Raw genomic sequence first — 25,796 nt, 5'->3', positions numbered from 1 at the left:
TCAAAGCGCTACTAAAAAGAATTCATTTTACTGTTGAGTTCGCAGAAAGAGATATCGTTATAAATTTACGGCGTCATATAACATTCATCCTTTACGTAGCAGAAGTAGTCTTGACGGATTCAAGATGCACCACGACAAATTCATCTCCGAGTTTCTGTCCGTATCGCGGAAAGTCCAAGTTGTTATGTTAAATGCCGAGATGTAGACGTTAATAAATTGCAAGAATTGCTTCTGAGGGAGGAATATTTTCCAGGGTACAAAGCGCAAGCATCGTGTATATATTGTCGGATGCTACAAGTATATTCGTACATAAAAAGAAAGGGGAAAAAATTGAAAAAGAACCGAGGAAAGATTAATGAACGTTTCCGAGCCTTGATTCTCGTCATTTCCTTTATCTTCCTTTCTGCCGCTCATTCCCGTTTCGTACATACGCGTGTAAAAAAAAAAGAGCTTTTTTGCCCACTGGATTTTTAAAATACCCGATAAAATGATCGAGAATACGCGCCCGGGCGTCAATCTACTTTGGACGAAGTACTGTGTTAAATATTGAATAATTTGACGCGACAATAGAATTTCACCGGAAGTGCTGTTAAAAAATTAACGGGTCCATATAGCGATAGAATATGCAAAACGTTCATATTAGATACTGGACATCGACGGAAATAACGGATTATCGACAGGTAATCCTTTGTAAAAATATAGAATCATTAATGCGACTGAACATTCCTGTGCGTTAACTAGATTCCTGATTTTAAAGATCTGCAAGTTTAACAGTCGCAACGTAATTACAAGCCCGCGGAGGTTAATCAATATTTTAGAATTAATTAACGCAGTTTATTTTTAATAATTACACGCACATTTTCGACGGTTATTTATATCTATAAAAAAATATATACATTCATAAGTATGTGACAAAATAAAAAATACTTGCTTATTTATAAGGCTACCTTTTTGTTTTAACGATTGGACACGCAACTTTCGATGAAAAATCTGCGGTCCAAATCAGACAGAAGTTTCTTAGCTGTTTAGGTCATAAAATGATAGGAAAAACGTGGAAAATAACGACCAATACGTACCGCTCGCGGAAAGAGAGAGACATTAATCCGCGTATATACGAGTAATACGCGGTGAATAAGCTGAAAAGGATTTTCGCCGGTATAGGAATTATTTATCATCGCGGATTATGGTAGCTCTCGCCGGCTATTAAACAGAACGAAAGCTGCAAGGCCGTACACGCAACGCGGCGGAAAATCCCATTGGACGCGTGCAAATATTAAATGCGTTTACAATTTTCGCGAATAGGACTGATTATTATCCTTTATAAAAAGCGAACTTATGTTTCAGAAAGAAATTTTCCACTTACTACATTCTCTCTTTACACGTTATGTGCACGATCTATATTATATGCATGGAAAAAGAAATGTAATAATTAATAGGGCCAAGGAAACAAAATAGCTTCGTAAATTATTTACAATTTTGATTTAATACTCTTATACTATGGTATCAAAATTGTACATGTGTCCGATTATATAATCTTATTGTGCAGATTATGCAGAAACGTTGCAGCATATCAATTATTACCGTGCAACTCGTAAAATATTAAAATTATTGCAACGAAAGTATTTAATTTAAAAGAGCGAGGAGAAGTGTCAATTATACCCGAGTGGAAATTCATTTAATTATTCTAATTTTGCAGCTAGTGGTTAGATCGCTCAAATTAAATATATTTTTTATTCAGCGACAAGCTTAATTATAACCATAATTTATAAATAATCATTTATTATTTAGTGATTGAATTCAATAAAGAAGCGACTGTATCATTAAAGAAAAAAGAAAAAAACTCTCTATTATCCGTGTAGTCACTGTTCAACGCGGGTCTGGCGAATAACGAGTCAAAAAAGCCAAGATATCTAAATGTTTTTCGTCGCGTACTAGTATACTACGCGTCCTGACCTAACTAACGCGCGCTCGACTGCCGCGGTTGTTCACCTCCGGGCCCGCCGGCCGCCACGCGCGCCGTGAGCACGTGCAGTGCTTACGTCAGCCGGCAGCCATCATTTTGCACAGCATGGCGGAGGCCGCGTGGGCGGATGGGCGAGGGACGCGCGGGCGGCGGACGGCGGACGGCGGTCCCAGATGTTTTGGCGGCCGGCAGTCGAACGCGCGCGTTCGACAGATCAGCACGCGAAGAAAAAACGTACGAATATTTAGTTTTTTCACTTCGTTTATTAACCATGAATAATTTATTGTTCGTTTCGTCACGCATTAGATGAAAAAGACGGTACCGGGTCGCACGAGTGGGCGTTAGGTTCAATTTTTACTCGGGTATTTTATTTATTTATATGAAGTTATACGTGGCTGACAATTTCGCAAGGTTCCAAGCGCGCATATTTTGCGTCACGCAAATTTGTAGAGAAAGAGAAAAAAATAAAAAACGCGATAGTACAATTGTAAATTGCGAGATACATCGAATGACAGAGTAAAAAAGGGGGGAAAAAAAAAGGAAGAAAGAAAAAATAGGACAGGTCACAATGCGCAAAGAGCTAACAGTGAACTGTAAATGTCCCATTGGTCGTGAACAAAAAATAGAAGTCAGTTGCGATGCGAAGGGTTATGAATCTTTGTCGGATTGTAATATCGGATGAGAACATGAGTACCGAAGCGATATTTTTAATTCACTTTCAATCGAACAGTTCTAACGCTGTACCAGTTTCGAAGTTTACGTAGATAATTCCCTGGAATATTTAGATGAGAAGAAAAAAAGAAAAAGATTAATAAAATAATAAAAAAAAATTGGGAAGGCAAATGGTAACGAATCGTCCAAGTGTTTCTCGCGTTTAAAAAATGTAGCGGAATAAACAATGCGAACAAATCGCGTGCGATCAATATTGTGTCATCGCGGTTCTATGTGTACGCTTCAAAAATTCGAACGTTATTACAGTAGCTATGTGTTGTGGTTCGATGCAGCACGAAAATCCCAAAGGAACGCTCAAATTCTGGCCGTACACAGTGTGCTTGATTCCATGCTTGATGTTGTTACGCCGCGCACCGGAGAATTTCCGTATCCGTTTTAAACTTGCAGCCTTTGGTAGTAGTTTCGAAATTACGCGTTTCGTCACTGTGCCAACTCCAACGCGCCCTCCCCTCCCCCTCGTCCCCCCTACCCTCTATGAGCAATAAATGATTAACGCATTAATCATGAGGCTATTGTGTGCGTCACCGTAAAAATTGAAACGAAATTACGCGTTTGAAAAAGAATATTTCATTTCTAAAGCTCCTTAAAAAATATACGTTATATATTATAAAAAAAATACAATATTAACAACCGCCTTTTAATTTTAATTATATTTATAACCAGTCTTATTATGTCTGTGCGCTGCAGGAATAATAATTAAGAAACTATAGAATAATTGCAGACAAATAATTTTCGGATTAATTCTCGAAAACTTAGAACATTAAATTTTCTGTGATTAAAAATAGGGACAACGTTTATTTGTCGCGATAAAAAAAGATGACTTTTTCACCCATTTATTTCTTATATTGTCTAAATGTAAATTAGTGATGAAGGGAATTGAACTTAAATCGCTGGAGTTCTGAAATGCTCAACGTGTTCGCGATATAATTGAGCGTTTAATTAGAATCGTTAAAAAGAGAGAGAACGAGATAATTGGATTCTTGAGGCACTTTTTTTTTCTCCCCCAGACAATAGGGAAGAGAGATGCGTTTATCCTCATTCATCTGGCAAACAATCTCTTAACCTTTCATTTTGGCAGGCAATATGCGACTATGTTCATTCTCGAGTTGCAGACATTGATTTATTCTCTTTGATGAGATTGATATACTCGGCTATTTTTTATAAACGAAATTGCTAAAAAAGTTATTGAATAATCATAAGTTCGCCATGCACGGAGCCGTTTTATTTTATAACTAACCCCCGTGTTTATGCAAAGATAAATATAATATTTTTTTATGAAAATAACTATATATATTTCGTTTACTCAGCTTCGTACATACCTCTACGTTGATGACTCGTAGATCCCGTATAAGGATCTACGATTAATTAAATTTATTCAGCGGATTTAAACATTTTTTAATATTGCACGGGTTAAATTGGTTTCTTTATATTCTTTTATTTGCAGCTGAATATTTTAAATGTTATTTTCAACAAAATACACAAAAATAAATAATTTTCAAGATATGACTTAATCAAGCGTCGTTTCGTTGTCACGTATAATTTCGGAAAATAGATAATATGAAAGAAAAATTTCGGCATTTGATTACCGTTAGTTAAAGAATATCTTGTCACCCAGTTTTAATATTTTTGTAAAAAATTTTATGCATATTTGCGAATTTATTGTTGAAAACATTTATGATAAAATATCCGCATAAATTTTATTAAATGACGGTGATTACTGCAACAATTTTCTGTTTGGCAATATTGAGCAAAATTTTCATATCTGTTACGAAAGTAAATTTAATTTAATAAATATATTTAATTTTGTATTCGATACGTTTACAAATTTAATAATTATATTTTTATAAATTATACATAATACATTTCTTATTGCTCGATGCTGTTTTTTAGTACGATAAAACACGCAAGAGCAGTCAGCAAATATGCATTTCAGAGCTAATGAATAAACAATAATTTTGTAATAACTATTTGGTTGGTAACGAATAAGAGTTGTACGCATTAAACCATTACTCTGCTGTGTAATACCGAATTGTTTCGCATCAAAGGATTTGGCGAGCTTTTGGTCTTCAGCGCCACGAAATTGTCGAAAGCGAGCAAGCAACAAAATTCGCAATTTGTATACCCTTTACTTTCTTTTAGTTACGTTTCATCCGCTTTGAATTGCACGAAAATTAAATGAAGCTATTGTTATTACGCGCTTTGAACTTATAACCTTTTAAAGAACAAGACGTCCAAATTACGAGCTGCATAAAATAATTTAATTTTAAAAGTTTCAAGAAAAATAAAATATTTGTCATAGAAATATATATGCACATGAATATAACACATATAATGAAACAAAAGTAAAAAATAAATACATATTTCATAATATGTAATAAAAAATACATTTTTTTATCCACTTAACGGTCTGATAATATCATTCATATATTTATTATTAATTTATTACTTCACAAATCTGTAAATCATAAAATATTTTTTTAACATATTCCCGTGAAATAACGCTGTCTCGCAGAATATCACACATAACTTCAGTAAAGGGGCACATATTATTTTTGCTTTCGGTAGAAATGCTCCATAGAGATCGGCAAATCCTATATATCGGCACGAGCTATCCTCTACGCGCCTTTATCCCGAAGTATTTCGCGCGAGTAGATACCCGGCATTCTATATGGGAAATCGTGACTTCGTTTTAAATTCTCCGAATGCGAAGTAACGTCGTTTCGGAGAGAAATCGTCTTTTGCAGTGACAATAAGAAACGGAAGGGCGGTAAGGAAGCCGCGTGAGTTAGACGTGTCTTTGCGCGTTTTAGCCTTCCTATATTTTACACGTATGCACATTATATTGATCTGGCTTCCGCTCGATTTCGACGGCTGTTTTTGATTGCGCTATTATAATAATACCGTTAAGCTTTACGTGTCGTGACCATAATCGGTCTACAGCCTGCTTGCGGTTAATACGGTGAACTGCGATGAAATAGATTTCGCCAAATGTTTGCACGTGTATGAGGGGCCGTATAATACTAGCTATGTACACGCAACACATTTACCACTATCGAACGGTTTAACTATTTGCGGAAATTGTAAACGCACTATTATAACCGGCAACGCATCGATAAAATAGGTATTACAATAATGCGGCGCGTAAAACATATTTCTTGCGATATAATTGGATGCGCCAAGTTCTGGTCTACTTGATTGCCATTGCAATTCCAGAAATTGTTGTCGCAATTCAATTTATTCGAATACTGCCAAGCGAGATTGAATAAACGTGATTATTCATTCATTTCTGTTTCAATATTGCATAGAAAATTAATTAAAAGTATATTACTGTGCACTTTGAAAAGCAAGAAACTTTGTGGACCTCCCGCGATCAAAGCTACGTTTTTAACAGATTTAATATTGCATATTCCGAAATTAACCGTATAAGAGCGAATATATGTGCGATGGCGCTTTCAACTTTTTTTTTACCCTCGGCAACTAACTTCGACGATAGCGTTCATGAGCACCGTAAAAACTCTAAACATCGTAACGCGGTACGTTGAGCAGCAATTCTTATACACTGGTTTATGCAAAGTAAATCGAGACCGGCACCTTCCGAGAACGAACCTGTCGCATCGGATCGCCGTGCTGCATATTTATGACGTTTTTGCAACGGCACATCCACTGGAAACTATAAGATTTCCGAGCGTTATCATATTTTATGGGGACGATCCATCCTTGCTAGGGCTTGTTTTTGTTTCTATCATCGTGGGGACGAACTGTTTACCGTTGAAATATATCTGTGTATTTCCGCGGTGCAATGGGACGACGGTAAATAGTTTTGTTGGAAACTCAAATACAGGAATTTTTGTAGTCACCGGAAATACATGTCGCTGAGAGGGTAACTTTAGAATAGCAAAGCGACGAATAATAGCAACGTCGAATATTTCTTTATTCTTATTTAATTGTTTAATTTTTAATTCTGCTGAAAAAAAATTAGAATTTTTTTTTTGTCGGTGATACTAATCATTTGTCAATGTACCATAATTAACGTACTAATATATTCTATTCGATGATTATCTTTTAGATGTTAAGTTCACAAACGAGAAATGAGAATATTCCGATACCGCAATTTAATATAACATTGTTAATTATATGTACATTAAATGTCACGAATTAACATTGTTACGTATATATTTGTATAATTCATACAGAAATTTTAGTGGTTTAATTATACATTTTCCACAGATGATTGTTAATATAAAACGGAAAATATTTGCTGAAGCAACAATCACTACGAGCTTAGCGTATAGAAAAATAAGTATGATAAAATGTAACGTTTTTCAGTACACGCTTTATAGAACAAGCTTCATATTCACACATTGCTCACTCGTTTATATTTTGCGTGAACATTTTTTCTGTATCTATTTTTCATATATTTCACATTTATTCACAGAAAAGTTAACAAAAAATAGTGATATAAATGATAAAAACGCGCCACTTTCGTTTCGAAAAATTCTAGGAGCTTGTTACAAAATTCGGCATTATTCCGTGGCGTAAAAAAAAAGGTGCTTTTTTGTTTTTTTTCCCCCCTGATTATAAAAGTATCGAATTGTAAATCAGCATTTGCGTGAACGCGTTGTTGACAATCATCAGAATTCACCGGGCGGGTGGCGCAAAATCGTCACTGGGTAACTCCGAGGAATAATTTCGAATTCGTCCCGTTGCGCGAACGTGACCACCGACGGACGTTATAGTCCTGAATTTCGGCGGAAATCCAGGTCTCCTTATGGCCTCCTCCCCCCGCACCGAAACCCGAAGAATCTTATCGAGGTACGTGAAAAGCAAGGAGGGCGGAACGTCGCCGGTACGTACGGTACCAGATCGGAGCACCTCAGTGGGCGACGAAGGGGTTCAAGTATAAGCGGTCGGTGGTGGCAGCGGGGACGCGCAAGTGGAGTGAGGGCGAATACGGAGTCGAAAGGAACTTAAACGCGGAATAACGTCGAATAGGCAGCACTCGTCCGGTGCTTCGAGCCGTTCCGCCGATTTAATAACGTAAATTGTGCGCCGTTCGCTTTAGCAGTTCTGTCACGAATTTTTCTAAAGCACACTATCGAGTGTTCGGGTTCCTGCCGCGAATACAGAGATCTCACCTCCTCAGACCAGCATCGTGCACGACGTTTCGCCTAACTCTCCTCCTCCTCCCCCGCTCTTCGGTCTTTCCTGCATCTCTCTTTCACGGTGCTCTCTCTTACCTCTCGCTATGTCTGCTTTTTTTATTTCTTCACCGCGCCTTCCTTCTCTCTCTCTCTCTCTTCTTATATTTTTTTTTCCACACTTTCTACACCGCGCTTGTACGTACGAGGTGACAGGGCTGCGTCGACGAAAGCTAAACGACGAATTTCGCTTCCGCTCTTACGTGACTCGCATTCCCGTCCCGGCCGGTTAATGCGACCGCCGTAAGATTGGCATGGCTGAATTTCCCCTCATGGGCTCTAACGCCGTCAAAACCATTCTTTCTCCGTGGCCGTCGGGGCGACTCGAGAAAAAGGTGGAAAGAAAATCGGCTATAATGCCGACGGTTATACGATATACCTTGAATCACGGCACAAAGAATGTCCCGACGGGCTTTCGACTCGCGTAACTCTCGATCTCTACGGAATGGAAGTTCTTCCGCGTGCGCAAGGAAGCGCTCGCGGTTGATTCGCGGCACCGCTCTTGCCGGTCTTATTTAATTTAATCTAACTTACGCTCGGGACCGCGTAACTAGATTTTACAAACCCGCGAACTTCGTCGTTCCGGAAACGATTATTGTGTTTCCCTCGGAGGTACCGCGTGGCATAGCGCGCTTCATAAATATTGGAAATCTAATAACACTCATTCCCCTCCTCCTTTTTATAAGAGTCTTAGTTTTTTCTCCGATAAAGAGAGAAGGACGTGCGCGCGTGGAGACGGCCGGGAAGGAAAACCGGACTACGGGGAGAAGTTCCGATGTCAAAAAGGTAGATAGTTTTAAAAAGATACGCCACGCTGATGCGTATAAATAGGGAATTTTCAGCCGGGAACGTCCGTTATTTGCATGTGAGTAATGAACCCGGGTATGATGGGGTCGGAGATGAGACACGGTCATAGTGGCGCCCTAAGGAGAACTAAAGGGATAGCGGACCGGAGTACGAGGGGATGAAACGTCCCCGGTATCAGCGCTCACCAGACGCGATAATCTCTCATGTATGAAGTGTCGTTTAGCCATCCTTGCGAGTTCGCTTCTATCCTCGCCGTCCTTCGGTCTTTCTCGCATTATCCGCCTGTCCTCATATTATTTGTCGTCTCTTCTCTGTCGCGCTATTCGTCTTTCACGCTTCAGTCCAGCCCGTTTTAACGGCAAACTTATTGTTCACCTCTTGCCCCGCTCAACCTTCGCAAGTTTGCGCGAATAAAAAGGAACGTGAAAAGTTTCGGAGTCAAATTGAACGTTGGTAACTAGTCGCGATCCATTCGAGATGGAAAATTCAAAAACAAACGCGATGGAGAATGAGATGGCGAGAGAAAAAAAAAAAGGGGGGAGGAGAGAAAAATAAGAGGATTTTTTTTTTCCGGGCAACGCGGAGCTCCTGTTATCCAAGAAAGCAAATTTTAATTTGCGTCCTCGCTATCGCGTGCGTTGATTTCTCTCAAAGCCCGTTGGAGATTTTGCAGCTAGTCCGCAAGTGGTAAAGTTATAGTAATATAGCGGTAGCGCTCGTTCCTTTCCACCAAAATCAATTCTCCGCGGAGATTTGTGTTGATAACTCGCAGATTGAGGTCATCACGCTATATACGAAGTGCCTCGTGTTGTTTTTGAAATAAATACGGCCCCTCTGCTTTTCGTGCTGATAAAACGCAGAAAAACGAGATTGCGGTAAAGTACGCGCGATCGCTATCGGCCTAGGAACACCATACGAAACATTTTGCAGCTTTGATAAACTTCTGTTAATCGATCATAGCCTCCTTTCGCAAATTATCTGTTCACTTGCTGCGATAAACAAAGCAATTTTTTTTACAAGGCCTTAGAAGTCGTCTCGGAACTTCCTCGCGGAGAAGCACCCCGGCGGAAAAGGACCTGCTACTTTCCCCCATAAAGTCGGCTTTATAGGGTGAGTTGTGTCGCGTCGCGAACGTTACCAAAGTTTCCAGACTGTCGTCATAAAGCGCCATTTTCACTGCTCGCGAGCACATAATAGAATTGCTACGTATTCAAGAGAGCATTACGATTAAAGTGTACATACACGGTCTTTCCACTTTCGCGCTCGCGGCCCGCGAGAAAAAGCGCTCGGTCACGAATTGCACGCGCTCCTGACGCGGGCTAATGCCGGCCTCTTCTAATACGCTGAAACACTGTTAACGCATTTCCCTCGTTCGCCGGTGCATTTTTCATGCTCGGCATTAATGAGCCGCGATGTAAGATACGTCAACCAAGGCGTACGAAATATAGCGATGACAAGGTAAAACGGAAGCCGGCTATATATTGTCCGGAATGGCGCAAAATTTCAGCGGGCTCTTAATAGGCCCATCATCCACCAAATTACGTTGGATGGCGGGCCGCCGCTTTCCCAAGTCGCCCTCGCGCACAATGTACCGGGTGTACTTTTCACGCAATTAACCCCGAAATGAGGTCGCCCGCCGATAAGAATCCCGCGTGTACCCCGCCGCTTTAAAAGGGACGATTAATAAAACATTTTTCTTCTTGTGTAACTAATTAGATAATCCATCATAATTAATTCCCGGGCTCGGGCCGCACGTCCCCGCGCGCTCGTCGGTCGGGTAACGTTACATCATTAAAATAACAAAGTAGGTAATCACTGTGAGAGATACGCGCTGATCGAATCGCATCCGCGCGAAATATCGTTCGTTAATTTTCGCGGGAGGGAGATTATTTCACGGCGGTGACGTATCAACGGCCGCGTATAAAACCAGACCCGTGTCGATCGCGCTTGTAAACGCGACAGCCGCCGGGGAAGGGTTGCGGTCGAACAGGAGAGACTTCCGTTCAAACTGTGCTCCAATACCTGGAGCTCTTAAAGAGATTATTCCGAGACCCCGCTCCCGACAATCTCCTTCTACTACCCGTGGTCTGCTCCTTGAAGAGCCTTTCATTCTCTAAGTTAGCTCCTTACGCTCCCTTGACTTCCATGAGGCGCTGTATCTTGCATTTCCCCAGCGATGAATACCCTTCCCGCTCTCGAGGATCGCCGGTTTTATTGATCGCCGTAACAGTGATTCTAGATCAGACCGAAATAAATGACGTCGAACCCGGGCCCGGCGTTCGATTCTCCACAACAGTACTATAATGTTATCGCGATGCTGCACTCCGTTACCAGCAGCTCGATACGCAGCTGTTATTTGCGATTATTTATTATTAAAACAATATTTTACTACTATTACGCCACTCGTCGCTCTCTAAACAATACAGAAATATCATTTCCTTCGATAAATACTAGTTTTTCCACGATCTAATCGATAAATAAATTTTACATTTTTTATTTTTATTTTTAGAATAACAGTTTTTTCGTCCTGAGAAAAATAATATTTGCTTCTAGAAATATAACAATCTACACGCAAATATTTTTCCATGTTTTCTGTTATATTGTAACGTCGCGAACTAATTGTCAATAATACATCGATTAAAAAGTATCCAAGCGAGCGCAATTGAAGCGTGAAATCATGCTAGCGCGTTTCTAAAGAGAAGATAATTGCTCACTTTGTTGGCAGAATGCCGTGTTAAAATATTTCCTCCACCTGGCCGGCGTTTATTGTTCCGCGCGTTGCCATTTTCCTCGAGAGCGCGGCGCGGCGAGGAAATCCACGAGCAAATGTCCCGGGGTCGCTTTTCATGGCTGCCATGAATACCTCAATCAAAGTGTGCGTACTTGTATGGAGGCTATAGACGGACGGACACCGTTTAAATATCAAAACGAGGTGTCCTCGGATTGTGCTATTTACAGAAGGACAGGGTACGTCAAATGCGCACTATTGTCGTACTGCAAGGCTTAGCGATGGAGATGTCCGAATGTCAGGTTTCCCGAGTTATTATCTTCATTGTCTTTCCAACGAGCAGCGTTTCTCGCCGCGAAAGCTCATTTCGCAAAATATAATATTATACGAATTAACCCATTCGTAGAAATTGTTTTAGTTTGCCCCCAAAAAAAAAAAAAAGAAAAAAAAAATCGTACGCATTTTTTTCTTGAAAAATAATAATCAAATGACAAGAGAATGATAGCAAAATGTCTGAATGAAAATGCTTACTGCAACGCTACTGTTTTCTCAAACAATGGTTACGATACATTGAATAACGCCGGAAGACATTGAAATATTTCTCATCTGACGCTTTAGTCCGAAGCCGTTTAGATAGTTGTTATCAAACAAGTAGCAATTTAAAATATCGTGAATTCGCGAGTGCTTTATAGCGTACGGCGTGCAGATATCGGTGGCGTGCAGAGTACACACAAAGGACGGCCGCTAAACCCAGATATTTTGACGCTCTAGGCAAAATACAGAGAGATCTCAGTACGGCTACTTTCCTGTTCCGTGAGATAACAATAAAGCCCACGGCTAAAGGTAAACCTTGATTCAAACTGGGACATATCGGAGCGTAGTTTCATTCTCCGTTCGTATTTTTATGCAAATAATATCTACAAATAAAAATAAAGGAGGATTTTTTTTCTTTAACAGATCGCTACTAATCGATTAAGTATACATATACATATTTTAATATATAATATACGCGTTTCGCATGCAACTTTAAATGATTAAAATTTTTAAAAGCTAATTATTTGAAAACGATACGTAAATCACGTAGACCAGCTTGCGTAAACATCCTTTTCTGCTGCTCGCTGTATAATTTTGTTGATATTGCGAGGTACTAGGCGAGTAGTGTCACTCGATTACGGAGTAAGCACGTTCAGTGAATCCTACTAATTGCTGCATTAATCGGCGGAAATCCAACGTATTAGACCAAATAAAGCCGATGCCGAATATTAAAGTGCACTACAGTCTGATGAATATCTGTTTGGTACGCATCTTCTACTAGAAATTGAAATTTCCTTTAAGAAATATCTCGCAGCTCGGCATTAAAATACGAATAGAATATGTTCGATATAGTTTCATTATTTGAAAAGTTTATAATTTAATATGGAACATTTAAGTAAATTGCTATTAAGTTTTTGCGCCACTATCTTTCTTTATCTTAGTTGGCTAAAAGAAATATGTATTATATATTATATGCGACAATGTATTATTCTCTTTCTTCGCCTTATGAAATGATTAACCCTTTTTTTTCGGTTGAAATACACTCAGACACAGTTTCATTTCAAGGAAAAAAAAAAAGAAAAAGGCGTATTAAACCGTAGTCCGTAAGTAATTGCAGCAAAGAGCAATTTTAAAGGAAAAGAAATGTCTTACAATTAAACGATAAACATAAAATGGTTACTTTGAAGAGTAATAACCATTTTATGGAAAAGATTGCATAAAAATATAACGCATCGCGAAACAACGTAAATGTCTGTACCAGAGAAACGTTTGGTTTTTTTTTTTTTATACTCAACAATGCTGTATGCGATTTTTTTTCTACTTTATTAGAATATCGAATTTATATTTGGTTCTTTTAATCTTGCCGATTAAATTACAATCTAATCTACAATTAAAAATTTATATCGTTTACTTGTTTTTTTTTTTTTTTTAATTTAAATTATCGACTTAGAAGTTAATTAAATTATTTTACATATTTAAATATTTATAAAATTATATTATAAATGCAGCATAACGTTTCGTACTTTATATTATTGTTATCACGATATAATTCTGCAGCTTTTTTTAATTGATACAAATTTTGTTTCGCTATAAGAAAATTTCTGATATCGAACAACATCGTTCTTTCGTCTCTACAATAACGATATCAAAAGCGCCCAACAAGTTTCATGAGAATGGTGCATTCGATATCGGCTATGCCGTTGCATGCGAAATTCTTCTTCAAGCAGAAAGCTCTCGAAAACTTCATAGTTTCCAAGAGCCGCGACGAGTGGCGATAAGTGGCGTACTTAACTTGACAGTGGAGATAGTTTCAACTTCTCCAGTCTCCGGCCTCACAAATGTCAACGTCTTCAAAACGTTGAATTCTCCCGCTTTAGCTACGACGGCGTTTGAAAAAATTCTTCATATATTCCGGTGTTATACATCATTTTTACATATACAACATCGGCGCTTAGAATCATCTACATTGAATATTATAATATACTTTTCCATTTCTCTTATCTTTACATTATTATTTTACTCATAATTAAATTCACGAATATATATTCTATATTAAGATCACGCATATGCAATATGTACAATAATACACATACACGATTTCTAATTATATTAACGTCACACGCGCGGTTAACGCGGGCTGAAATTTTAAATCGGGCTCTTCCACTCAGAGAAGAAATCCCCTTAGTTTTCTCTTTGAGGTGTAAACGTCAGCCTTTAGGTTCCCGCGAGATTTTCTGCCGATAGCAAAGTGCCGCCGTTCGATCCGATAACCATGTTTTCCCAAATCCTTCGGTTCCTCCTTAGGAGACGGTACGATTGTTCAGCTACGTAGGAACTGGCTCGGAGTCTCGGAGAAACGGTGTAGGATAGGGGTAGCGACCGGAATAGAAGTAGAAGCGGCTGCGGCATAAGTGGTGGTAGTCGATGAAGGAGAAATGCTAAAGGGGGAGGACGGAGGGGGGTGGGCTTGAAATTGGTACAAACCGAATAATTCCGAGCGAAGCCTCACCAGAATCGTCTCCATTGAGACGAGCAACGATGCCTTGCATTATCGGCGGAACTATTTCTGCGGAGTGAAGCAAACATACCCCGGGTATACGTTTATTCGTCGCATTTATATATACTTCTTATCCACTCGGAAGAATCGCTAAACCCTTGCTTAACGACGAGCAACTCGGTGGACTTTTAAATTTCATACACTTTTTCTTTCCCGTACGCTTTCTTCTGTCTTGAGGAGAAGCGCGTCCGGTGTTCCTTATCCATTCTTTTTCTCTCGCGGCTAATCCAGTATGGATTAGCCGCGACCCCTAAGAGCAATGAGTTTAATGTCTGGCGTCGTTTCTGCGGTCGTTAACGAGGATTACATTAATTCGCGCTGCTACTTGTTATGATAAATAAACTTAGGATAAGTAACGAAGCGTTCATAGAAAAAAAATTGATAATTTTTCTTAAAAAAAAAAAAGAAAAAATATACGCACATATATTAAAATAAAAATGCTTTATACCCGAGTGGAAATTAATTCCCACCGTTACCTTAATTAATAATTAATAATTAATTAATCAATTTCGTGGTTCATTTCGTGGCTGTCTAGCAAAACTGTTCACGACGAGCTAGAAAAGCTAGATATCGAAACTTTTTTCGCCGCGTGCTAAGTCTGCTGCGAGTCTTGACCTATCCCGGGCTCGCCGATCATCGCGGTAATGTGCGTGCGTGCGTGCGTGTGTCAACATCTGGCCGGCACCTTGCGCTCGAAATTCGCTAGGTGGAGGACGCGCGGGCGGCAAGAACCGGTTTGCCTCGACGGATTCGGCAGTCGACCGCCGCGATAGTGTTAGTACGTGCGTGTATTTACATCGGCCGGCAGTTGTCGCGTTTTCTAAGTAAAAGACGCGTGGGCAGCGGACAGCAAGAATTATTTTGCTCGGCGAATTCGGCCGTCGACCTCCGCGGTAGTGTTAGTACATGCGTGTGTTTACATCGGCCGGCACCTTACGCTCGAAATTCGCAAGGTGGAGGATGCGCGGGCGGCGGGCGGCGAGGACCGGTTTGCCAGGCGAATTCGGCAATCGAGTCTTGCGTAAGATAAACACGCGACAGGATAAACAAGTACGCGGCGAAAAACATTTAGATTCTATATTTAGATACATGATCCGCAGACGAGACGACTAAACAGATTTTATTTCTTTTTCTTTAAATGACAACTTAATTTTTTTTAAGACAGTCACTTAATAATAAATACTTTATTATAATATGCGCGATCTAACCACCAGCTGCACACTCAAATTAGGTAGATAAATTTCCACTCGGGTATTAATTAAATAATTTTATTTTTTAAACGTTTTTTTTTTTACTTATTTATTATTAAAAGTTGACGGAAGATAATTAGCTCCTTGTTATTCCTTATTGGTTTTTAGAAAAGTCTGTAAACTTGAAAAGATAAGCGATCGATACCCCGTCGTTAAATTAAATAAAAAAAATTTTTCTGAAGGTTTTCAAATTAGCTTTTAATTACGCGTAAAAATCATAGAAGAATGACGTACGATATTCTAATTTCAGTGAAAAATTATCTCAAGAAACGTATGTTATAAGATTAATAAATTACTTCGCAGAGTATAATTGAAATAAACCGAATACTCTGCAACACTTGTCAAACGGGAATTGTTTTACTCGTTTTGGCTTTAATTTTAAAAAGGCGGTTTTCGTCCTGCCTGTCACTTTAAATAATTTTTATTGAATGGACGATTGTTCGGTTGAAATCAACGCATCGAATCATGGCTCTTCTCTGTCCCGGAGACAGGGGAAGCTTTCTTCGATGAAGACGGACGTAACGACGCGCTGTCGTTCAAAAGGATGAGTAGATAGCACCCCGTCAGAATTAATTAATTCCGCTGACGGTTCTCCACCCCCCGTTTCTTTCAGCGCCGTCAACTCACCCCGTGGCACTCCACCCTCAACCGCCGCGTTCGCGACAAGTCCTCTAGGCCATCCTTCCCGACGTCGGCTTGCCGAGCTTTTCCCTCGTGAAAATCGCGACGAACCGCGAAAAAGCGTGTCCGCCCGAGCAAGGCGATCGCGATAATTCTGTCGGGGTGCCCGGTGATACGAGAAAGAGAGAGAGAGATAGAGAGAAAGAAAGAGAACTCCCGCGAGATGATTTTAAAAAGAAGGGCACAGGCGGTCGTAGATAAAGAAAACTAGAAGTGGGAAATAAAAGAACGAAGATAGGTGGAAAGGGCTGACTAGGAAGGTCGGGCAGAGGAGCGGAGCCGAAGGGAAGAGAGCGGAATGAAATTTGCATCGCAAAATCCTACCGTTTACCCCGTTCTCCCGTACTCCCGTGTTTCCTCACCGCCGCTTTCCTCTTTCACTCAGCGAAGGAGGAGCGTGGAGGTATTCGTATATATACGGGGTAATGACGGTGCTCGGTATTCCGTGAAGAAAAGGAGGAACGTCCATTGGACAAGCGGGACTCGCTTCTGCATCGTGGATCCTGTTTTGTGTCTCGTAGGCTTGTTTGTTTTGCACGGGCTATCGAATGCACACAAAAGACTAGGGTGCTTCTCTTCTCCCCGACGCGGAACCCAACCCTCGCTCAATCTCGCTCGTTCCTTCCTTCGCTCGCTGCGGCTCGCCCCGTTACAAGAAAAGGGACCAAGGTAGCGACCTATGAAGCAGGAATTTTTAGGGCTTTAACGGCTGCCCGTAAAACGTTTATCACGCCCGTGTATAGATAGCAAGCTATTATTTCAACCGAATATCTGTCTTTAGTACTTATTTATTAACCAATTTCACACATTTTTTTTTTTTTTTTTTGTCAGACATACGTTTTTCTTACACGAACGAATAAACGGACAAAATATTCACATGTAATATTTTATTCAACCGTAGCGTATTTAATTAAAAATTACGTAGACATAAATAATAAAGTAATTTCGATGCTCGTGATTATATAAAAAAAAAAACCAAAATTAATTTTGTAATTTAAAACTGTTTAAGAAGTTAATATTTCAAACGAGAAGAAAAATTATCTTATGTTAAGTTTAACTCGCATAACAAAGAGGTACTTAAAATATAAATTATTGTCATAGAATTATAGCATCACGCTGTGTACATTAGCAAATATAATCCGAGATGAAACTTTAATATCGGATATAATATTTCCTCCGGGAATAAATCTCAATCTCATCGTAATATTCACGTAATACGTCGGGAATATTTCATCTTACTTATGTCGCACACAGTCGCGGTTAGTCATAAATGCGCCGTACACGGTCTTCCACCTTTCTAATTCTCTTTATTTCTCCCCTTAGACGAATTTTATAAAGTCACGCAGCCGTTCCGTAATAGCTCGACGAGCGGGGAAAGCAAAGTAGACGGTATTGCGATACCGTGGCTTCGGGGCGAACGTAATGCGATATCTCCTGGACACTGCTCGTTAGCGATCAATAATTATAAATAATTAATGAGGCGAGGCGTTGCTTCTTCGGTGGCAGATGCTCGACAAGGGTTCACTGACTGTGTACGTTGTCTCGAAAAAAAAAAAAAATAAAAATAAAATAAAATAAAAACCTTTAAAAAAATAGTATCGTGCGCGAAGAGTATTAACGATTCCACGTGCCGAGAGCTTACTCGTTTTCCAACAATGGTCATTCCCGGCGTAAAGCACGTTTCCATTATCTTGCTTACTTGTGTAACATCAGCCGGTGCCTTACTCGTTTCACATAATACGCGTATTTGTTGAGTTTTGCTTGGTTTTGCTGAGAGGCACAATACGTATATAGTCTTCTCGAGCTCCATCGAGTATTCAAAGCGACCTATCCTGAGTTCCATTATAGGTTTTGGTGCATACGTATTGCCGTATCTTACAACTTCAATACCGAGCGCAACACTTGTTTCTGACGGCTTTAGGGCCTCGTTCGTATTCCGCGCTTATATCTTAGATGTGGCACGAAGAGCATACAGTGTTCTTACGGCCGGAATGTGACGGTATATTATTTACAATTCGATTTTACGACATATACTTTACCAGGGCGTAACTTTTTCTCGGCGAAAAGTAGCTCGCTCAAAATTCCAGTTCGTCAATTCAATCGAGCAGAGTTAGGAAATTTTACAATTAAGCGCGTTACGCTGTTATACGGCTTGGAAGAAATAGCGATGTTCCCGAACGAGAAACGCGAGCGTTTGTGCCAAGTGCGATTGTGCGAATGCACTGAAACGCGCCGAGAGCGCACGGGGCCGGTTATTTCCCGGTTTTCGAGTTTCACATCGGACTAACGCCTAAAATTAATAATACTAACGCTGAGGGGAGGGGAAAAATAATTTCACCTCCGGCGAGGTGTGAATAATGCATGAGGCGTGACGTGAAATCCGTGCGGTGTTGCTGTTGCAATTGCAGCATATGGAACACGCGTACTTATACCGTATCCCCGTGCGGTACATATGAACGCGATACAATTGTAGCAGCGGCAGCAGCAGCACCAGCACCAGTGCCAGCACCGTAGACGCTCTCAACCTCTTCCCTGTACACGATCGCGTTTACTAATAGCTCCGGAGCAATTAAAATTTCATGACCCACGGCATAGTAATGTTTCCACTATTCGTCGACGGCCCATATAGGCGATGCATAATCCGCGTACGAGGATGACACGGAGATTAGTCGTTGATATTGCCAGCGCGCTCACGCCGACGCGATTAATCTTGGATAACGGAGGCTTTTTAACTAAGTTCTAGTTGGAGGATTGCAAGCGATTTTATTTCATAGGCGCGATATTTAGGAGCCCGATTTGTCGCGCAAAATAGACCTCTTATCGTGCAGATTGTGCGCGACATAAAATGAAGACGGACGAGAGGTCGGGTGGAGAGCGCTATTTGCAAAAATGATAACAAATGTCTACGCCGCCGTAACAGTGCGATAAGAGTTCCGCTTTACGCGACAAATGCAACTTCAAGCGATGATATTTACATAAATATGGATGTTACATCGTTCCCAGGAACAATCAGCTTACATCGAAATACGAATCGGATTTATTGCGAAAACATAAATCAATACGTTTTATTTTATATTTATTACTGTATATTAATTTATAATATTTGAATTGATGCTAGCTCTCGAAAAAATATTAATTTTATTTTAATGTTAATTTTTAAATCAATTTTTCTGTTAATTAGAGAAACATATGTTTAATTATTAAATCGAAAAGTGTTACTAAAAATACGTACGCACTAACTATTTCACTTTTTAACGATAAAAGGTAGTTTCTTTTATTTCATGCCGGTAAATTTACCTTAGCAGTTAATTCTATTGTAGCATCCCGGCTACAATACATTTTCGCGATAGCGCAACCGACACTATTTTCATGGAGTGCCGTTGCGCGAGCTGTAAGATAAATTTATCAATGAGGCGAGAGACAGTCGGCCGGTACAATTGTATTAAACGAGTACGCGTAAAGGAAATCGTGCTTACGATAATCATTAATGTTTATTTTTATTAGTAAATATCACCGCTTGTTTTATTCGGCAAATAGTACGAAATCTTGAATAGTACGAAAATACTCGGCATTTCTAAAGTGTCTGCGGATAACTAACACGGATTATTCTGTGTCTAGGACACCGACACGAGCCTTGTGACCACCTTGCGACCATCACGATGCCAGGAACGTGCTTGATGACCGATGCGGTCAGGACAGCGGATAGTTAGTGATGAGGAGGAGCAAGTTATCGGCGTGCCGACGGCCCAGGTCACCAGTAACATGCCAGTCCTTGGTCCCAGCGCCGATCCAACTCCACTTCGAAGACTTCTGATCGCCATCTTCGTCCTATTGTCCCTGCCGCGTTGTCGCTGCACGGATCTAGGTAAGTCGAATTCGAACTCCCGTACGCGTCACACACCCAAGTTTTATGACTTCCGAAAAGTGCTGACACTCTTTTTGACCCTTTCCAACTTCCGTCACTCTCTTTACAATCTTCCCCATTGTCCCAGAGCGCCCTGCGAAGTCAGGAGGTTGCGATTGAAAATCTTATACGAAGCATCCCGTGGAGACAACCGCGAGTTTCTCAAAACTAAAATGCTCACAGCTTCGGAACAAATATGTGTCTCGCGTAACGCTAAATCCTTCAAAAGCTATTCTTTTATTTAAAATTTTTTATGACTAATATTGTTTCTTAATTTTATAGACAAATTTTTATTTGCTTCGTTGATCTCAATTTAATTAAAATCACGCCGTATCTATGACAAACACGTAGTGCTATTGCACATTATTTAAAAACGGAATAAATCGTATAAGGAAATATTAAGTAGCTCAAGCTGTATAGTAAACTAATTGCTGCCGGCGACGTATTTATAAGTTAATTACAGCATCATTAGTTTTAATTGCTCGTAAGATTGCTCAATTACTTATCGTTCTTTTTCGTTTTACTGTGCTCTTTAATTTTATATTTATTATTATTATTAACATTTTATTCGCGATCGTATTACATAATTTGCTAAAGTTTTCTCTCGCGAGTAAATGTTTTTAATTATTTTCTGAACACCAAGAAAAAAAAAAAATTCTCATAAATTGTCGCCGTCCACGTGCCTCGCAATTAATTATCAATAACGTAAATTATTATTCGCATAATTCTTTTTAATTAACATCGACAAATTTTGAGAAAAATTTAAAAAGGAACGCGATAAGAAAATGCGCGTATAAGATTTCCGGTTCTTTTTGTTGCACGAAACGGAAAAGGCATGACAAGCACCGGGGATACCATGCGTAATAATTTTTTTTCTTCGGCACTGAAGCGCGTACGCAATAATACCATCCCTCCGTATATACACCTGGCTTCACCGAGGTATTGTACCTTCGTAAATGAAATGTCAGCCACACGATGAATTAACAATACTATCTAATAACTACTCAGATGCAGACGAGCGAGAAGCCTGTTCATTGTGCCGATTCGTTCCAGCGTGCTCCGCTTCTGATTCGTTGTTTACCGCTCATCCATTATATTTTTATGCAAATTAATTGTTATTCTTAAAACAATGGTGTGCGTTAAATAGAAATATTGATCAAAAAGAAAAATTACCTCACATTTGCTGATCGATTGGTCACTTGTACATCGTGAATTCTTTATGTCATTTACGTAATAAGAATAACGCGAAGTTCGAACATTAAAGAATTTAAATAGTATTGAAAAAAGTACTTAAAAATTTTTTTTAATATTTAAAAGAATACGTTTACACATTTATAAAGTATTAAATTGTAATTAAATAGTTTAAAGATCTTCTCTTCAGCATTATATTTCTTTAACAAGTCTAATTTTTATATGTCAATTAATAATTAATATTAAATGGAATAGATATTCATATTATACAAATATTAATTATTAATTATGGACTCTCGTTATCAAATATGTTTGAGCTTTTCGTGATGGACTGTCAATCATGTTACGAATCATTGAAATCGTTCATTATCCTGCATACTACGTGAAAACACGTCGCGTCTAGGATATCCCAATATGTCAATCTGACTTATTGCTTTGGGGCAGAGAGCCCAACTCGGAATCGCGGCTTTCACGCGTGCACATGCAAAGACTCGTCCGTGTGAAGCCATCGCTTTGGCTGTCGTCGAAAACAGGAAAAGGCCAGAACTATACACTGCCTATCCTACTTTTTCGCGGCGTCGCCGGCAGTTATCGCAGATCCGCTTCTCGGCAACATCCGCGAGTTACAAGAAGAGAACAGACATATATATTTGACTCTCTTTTTTTGCAGCTATAATCGGTGTTGTACAATAGTACAAATTGTACATATTCTATGTATACGAATGCGTGCCAGGTACTCTAGAACAAAGCACATAAATGTCAAAATGTGCAAATTATCACGGAAGATATTACCCTTTTAAAATTCATATTAATAATTATATTTTACCTACTACGGATGAGTAATACGTCGATTTCGCTTGAAACTAGATAAGTAGAAATTTGTTTTATTTCAAAAAATGAATACAATGCAACGGTTGATTAATTACGACGACTGATTTTGTTTGCTGGATAATTTTCGGACGTAGAACACTGGCCACCAGCGCACTGTGTCCCGTTAAATCCAGGTTAGCTCGATAATTACGGCACGATTCATCTCAGTCACACTGCGTTCGCATAAAACGAATACAATATGTATAAAGACGAATATCAGATGCAAATGTGATTGAAATTATTGAATAAGGATAATGCATACAAACAGAGCGCGGAAACAATGTATAATTTTTTTACATGCCTACATTTAAAGTCCCGAATAGTTAATTAAATAATTATTGAACTTCACGCGTATCTCGGCGAATAATTTCTTTTTTTAACTAAACATATTTGAGCGTGCTATATTATAGATTCGGATTTATAAAAAAATATATTAACAATCAGATTGGTAGGAAAATATATATATTTCTCTTTCGCGTTATTAATAATGGCTTGATGCATTAAGTATGTAATAATCTTTATGATTAAGATAAAAAGAGCAATATAAAGAAAATGTAATAAAGTCTGACAACAAAGGAAAAGCACGTCCTTTTATGAAACAAAAAAAAAGAAAAAAAAAATGCGAAGGAGCTACTTGATAGCGCATTGTAGAAGTCATAACTTTTATTCGTAAAAATTTTAATAAAACAGTAAATACAGAGAGAAGAACTTTTGCTAAATTGACCTCTTTAAGTAAATCATATACTATTATCGGCCATTTTGAGGACCGTATTACTTGTTTCAACGGATAAAGTATTTGGCATTATTTGCGAATTGCAATATTAATTAAAAAAAAATTTTTAATTGTTATTTCATCGCGCGTATCGCAATAATTCTTTATTCACTCTCATTTATATTTAGCAACGTTATGACTGAATTCGTAGGTACTTTTTATGTTTATAAGCATTATGTGATGTGCTAAATACAAAGAATTAATTGTTTAGCTGCCACTTCACTTGATCGAACGTTTATCAGATTATTCTGGCCGAGTTGAATTTTCAGCTTATTAATTTCGCTCGCTTGAATGAATTTTCATATATATGTATATATGTACGTATATTACATTACATAAATATATGTATTTACATCTCTTAAATTCGTTGACAATTTTACATTTCTAATAACAACTAAAATTATGTAAAAAAAAAAAAAAACGTGGGATTTGTTATCGGGCGCGATGGGTTTGGAAAGCTCTAGTTTAGGTGAATGTGGTAATTTCGCGTTTGACACTCTCGAACGTATCGAACGCAGATTTTATTCGCGCCAGCCGCAACGCGCCGAACGAGGTTTCGCCGGTATAATGGACGGCAGGTGAAACGTAGGGAACAGTTACAAACACAAACGAAGTTTTGTTCGCCGTAATGCCGGCTCATGGAGACCATGGCCGGGGCCGGTAGTAGCTCTAGAGGCCGGGGCTAATCCCACGTCCGCTGCATTCTGCAGTTTTGAAACTTTCCACCGTAACTGCAGTACCGTAGTTTAAGCGTAGCGATGTCGCTCGCGCGACGAGCTATACCCTCGCCTGGGTTGACTCCTGCGGATTCGAAAATTTATCATACCCCGCGTATACGCGGGGACATTGTCATCGGCGCGGTGCCACTGCCGGTTGATATTCCCCCGCCATCGATTTTTCGCGGTAACGTCGTTCAGACATTTTATGCAACGGCGGAAAAAAAAAAAAAGATATCGGAAAAGCGCCGTTTTATTGCCCTTCTGCGCGAATAATCGGCAGTGTTTATGCATTATTTTACATGAATATTGCTCGTCTTCCCCGACATTTCCCGATTCACGAATGTCGAAACGAGAATAGAAAGAATCCCCGTGTCTACATCGAATCAAAATGCCAATAAAATGTGTTTTGAGTGATATTTTATTTTTACGTGCTTTTACTAACGTCTCGTAACGACAAAAAGAAAAACGATCCGTATCGAATATACGTCATATTAACAGATATTCCGCATTATTATATTATAACTCGAGCATGTCGTTTTATTTGCGGCCATGAAAATAGACGTTAAGTTACGGGGGGAAAAAGAAACTCGAGGAGTAGAGGTGACGCGAGCATATTCGCTACGATTGTAAATTGCTTCTCGTGTGTACCCAACGGAATACGAAGTTGCGCGTTCGTGGCGACCGGCGTTTCCAAGGATTTCGTTGGAGAAATTTGCACATCTCTGCGATAGCGCCGCGAACGGGATTATTGAAATCGAAATTATTAGGCAGGCCGAAAATAAAATCGCCGGAAGTCTTTGACCGCAAACGGAAATGCAAATACGCAGGATTGACTATTCAATAACGCGATCCGCTAAGGTTGAATCCCCGCAAGTATAATCTATTATGTCGTCATCTTCCGCTCCAAGTTTTCATTTTAATGCGCGACGTTAACGAAATGAAGATTGATATTGAATTTCGGTCTAATGCTATCGTGAATTGTTTCCAGGACAATGTACTACGGCGTTGGGCATGGAGAACGGAGAAATCCCTGATGAAGACATCTCGGCGAGCTCTATGTACGATCCCAGCCTCGGACCAAAACATGCCAGGTAAGAGAACAATCGTATCACGAAACTGTCGTCAAATAGATTGGCGGATATTTTGGTACCTCTTTAAAACAAATATCCAGCTTTTATAATCGTCAAGTCTGCTTGTCGTCATAGCAATTTTCCATTATCCTCTTATATTTCCTCGATCAAATTCAAATGCTTATTTTTTGCACTAATTACAAGTGTTGTTATTAAAACTTGTAATCTTATAATCGTGGGGATTTTTATTTCTTTTTTTTATAATTTATTATATTAATTTTATTTTATCGTATTTTTATTTTTTTCATAAATTGTTTATAAAACCTGGCTGAGTATAATCCCATTAAATGTAACTTATACTTGTATAAAGTTTAAAGCAATTTAAAAAATATATTATTGTATGTATACGTACGTACAATGATAAATTTATATTTATGTAATTAAAAAGTAAAATGAATCATTCTCTCTTACATTTTTTTAATTAATTAAAAAATTACAGTCTACCTCAAAACGGATCGTAAGATAAAATATAACGCAGCACATGTTTATATCACGCGTCTCACGTTATGTTAGAATTAAATTAGGTAATTGCCATTCGCATCACGCTGTATTATCGAAATTCTTTTGACCTCGCAATGCAAATCGCGTGACACGAAAGAATGTCTCTCGCGCAGTGGCATTAGCGAGCCTGCTACATGGTTCACTTTATTTCTTATTACAATACCGAGATTAAAATCACTAGCCGGGACGGCGTTTGCGTTCCGCGCCTTAGATGTATTAAAATTTTAAATAACACGCGGCCTCAAAAGCCTCCGTTGTA

The 25,796-nt window shown here is 39.1% G+C and overlaps 2 protein-coding genes across 3 annotated transcripts in view; one reads left to right on the top strand and one right to left on the bottom strand.

Moving 5' to 3' along the window:
- The window catches only part of LOC139106065 (uncharacterized), a 206,116-nt gene that overhangs the window by 9,260 nt on the left and 171,060 nt on the right, over positions 1 to 25,796 (bottom strand). The gene's annotated exons all lie outside the window — the stretch shown is intronic.
- Positions 1 to 25,796, top strand: part of Ddr (discoidin domain-containing receptor 2) — a 235,906-nt gene that overhangs the window by 148,757 nt on the left and 61,353 nt on the right. For both annotated transcript variants that reach the window (XM_070662541.1, XM_070662542.1), the window contains 2 exons: positions 20,069 to 20,315; positions 24,895 to 24,997. In XM_070662541.1, coding sequence (XP_070518642.1) covers positions 20,135 to 20,315; positions 24,895 to 24,997 — 284 coding nt within the window. In that variant the 5' untranslated portion in view covers positions 20,069 to 20,134. The remainder of the gene's footprint in view (positions 1 to 20,068; positions 20,316 to 24,894; positions 24,998 to 25,796) is intronic.

This window comes from Cardiocondyla obscurior, linkage group LG10 (assembly GCF_019399895.1).
Source record: "Cardiocondyla obscurior isolate alpha-2009 linkage group LG10, Cobs3.1, whole genome shotgun sequence".
NCBI lineage: Eukaryota > Metazoa > Arthropoda > Insecta > Hymenoptera > Formicidae > Cardiocondyla > Cardiocondyla obscurior.
This window is presented reverse-complemented; position numbering and strand designations above follow the sequence as displayed.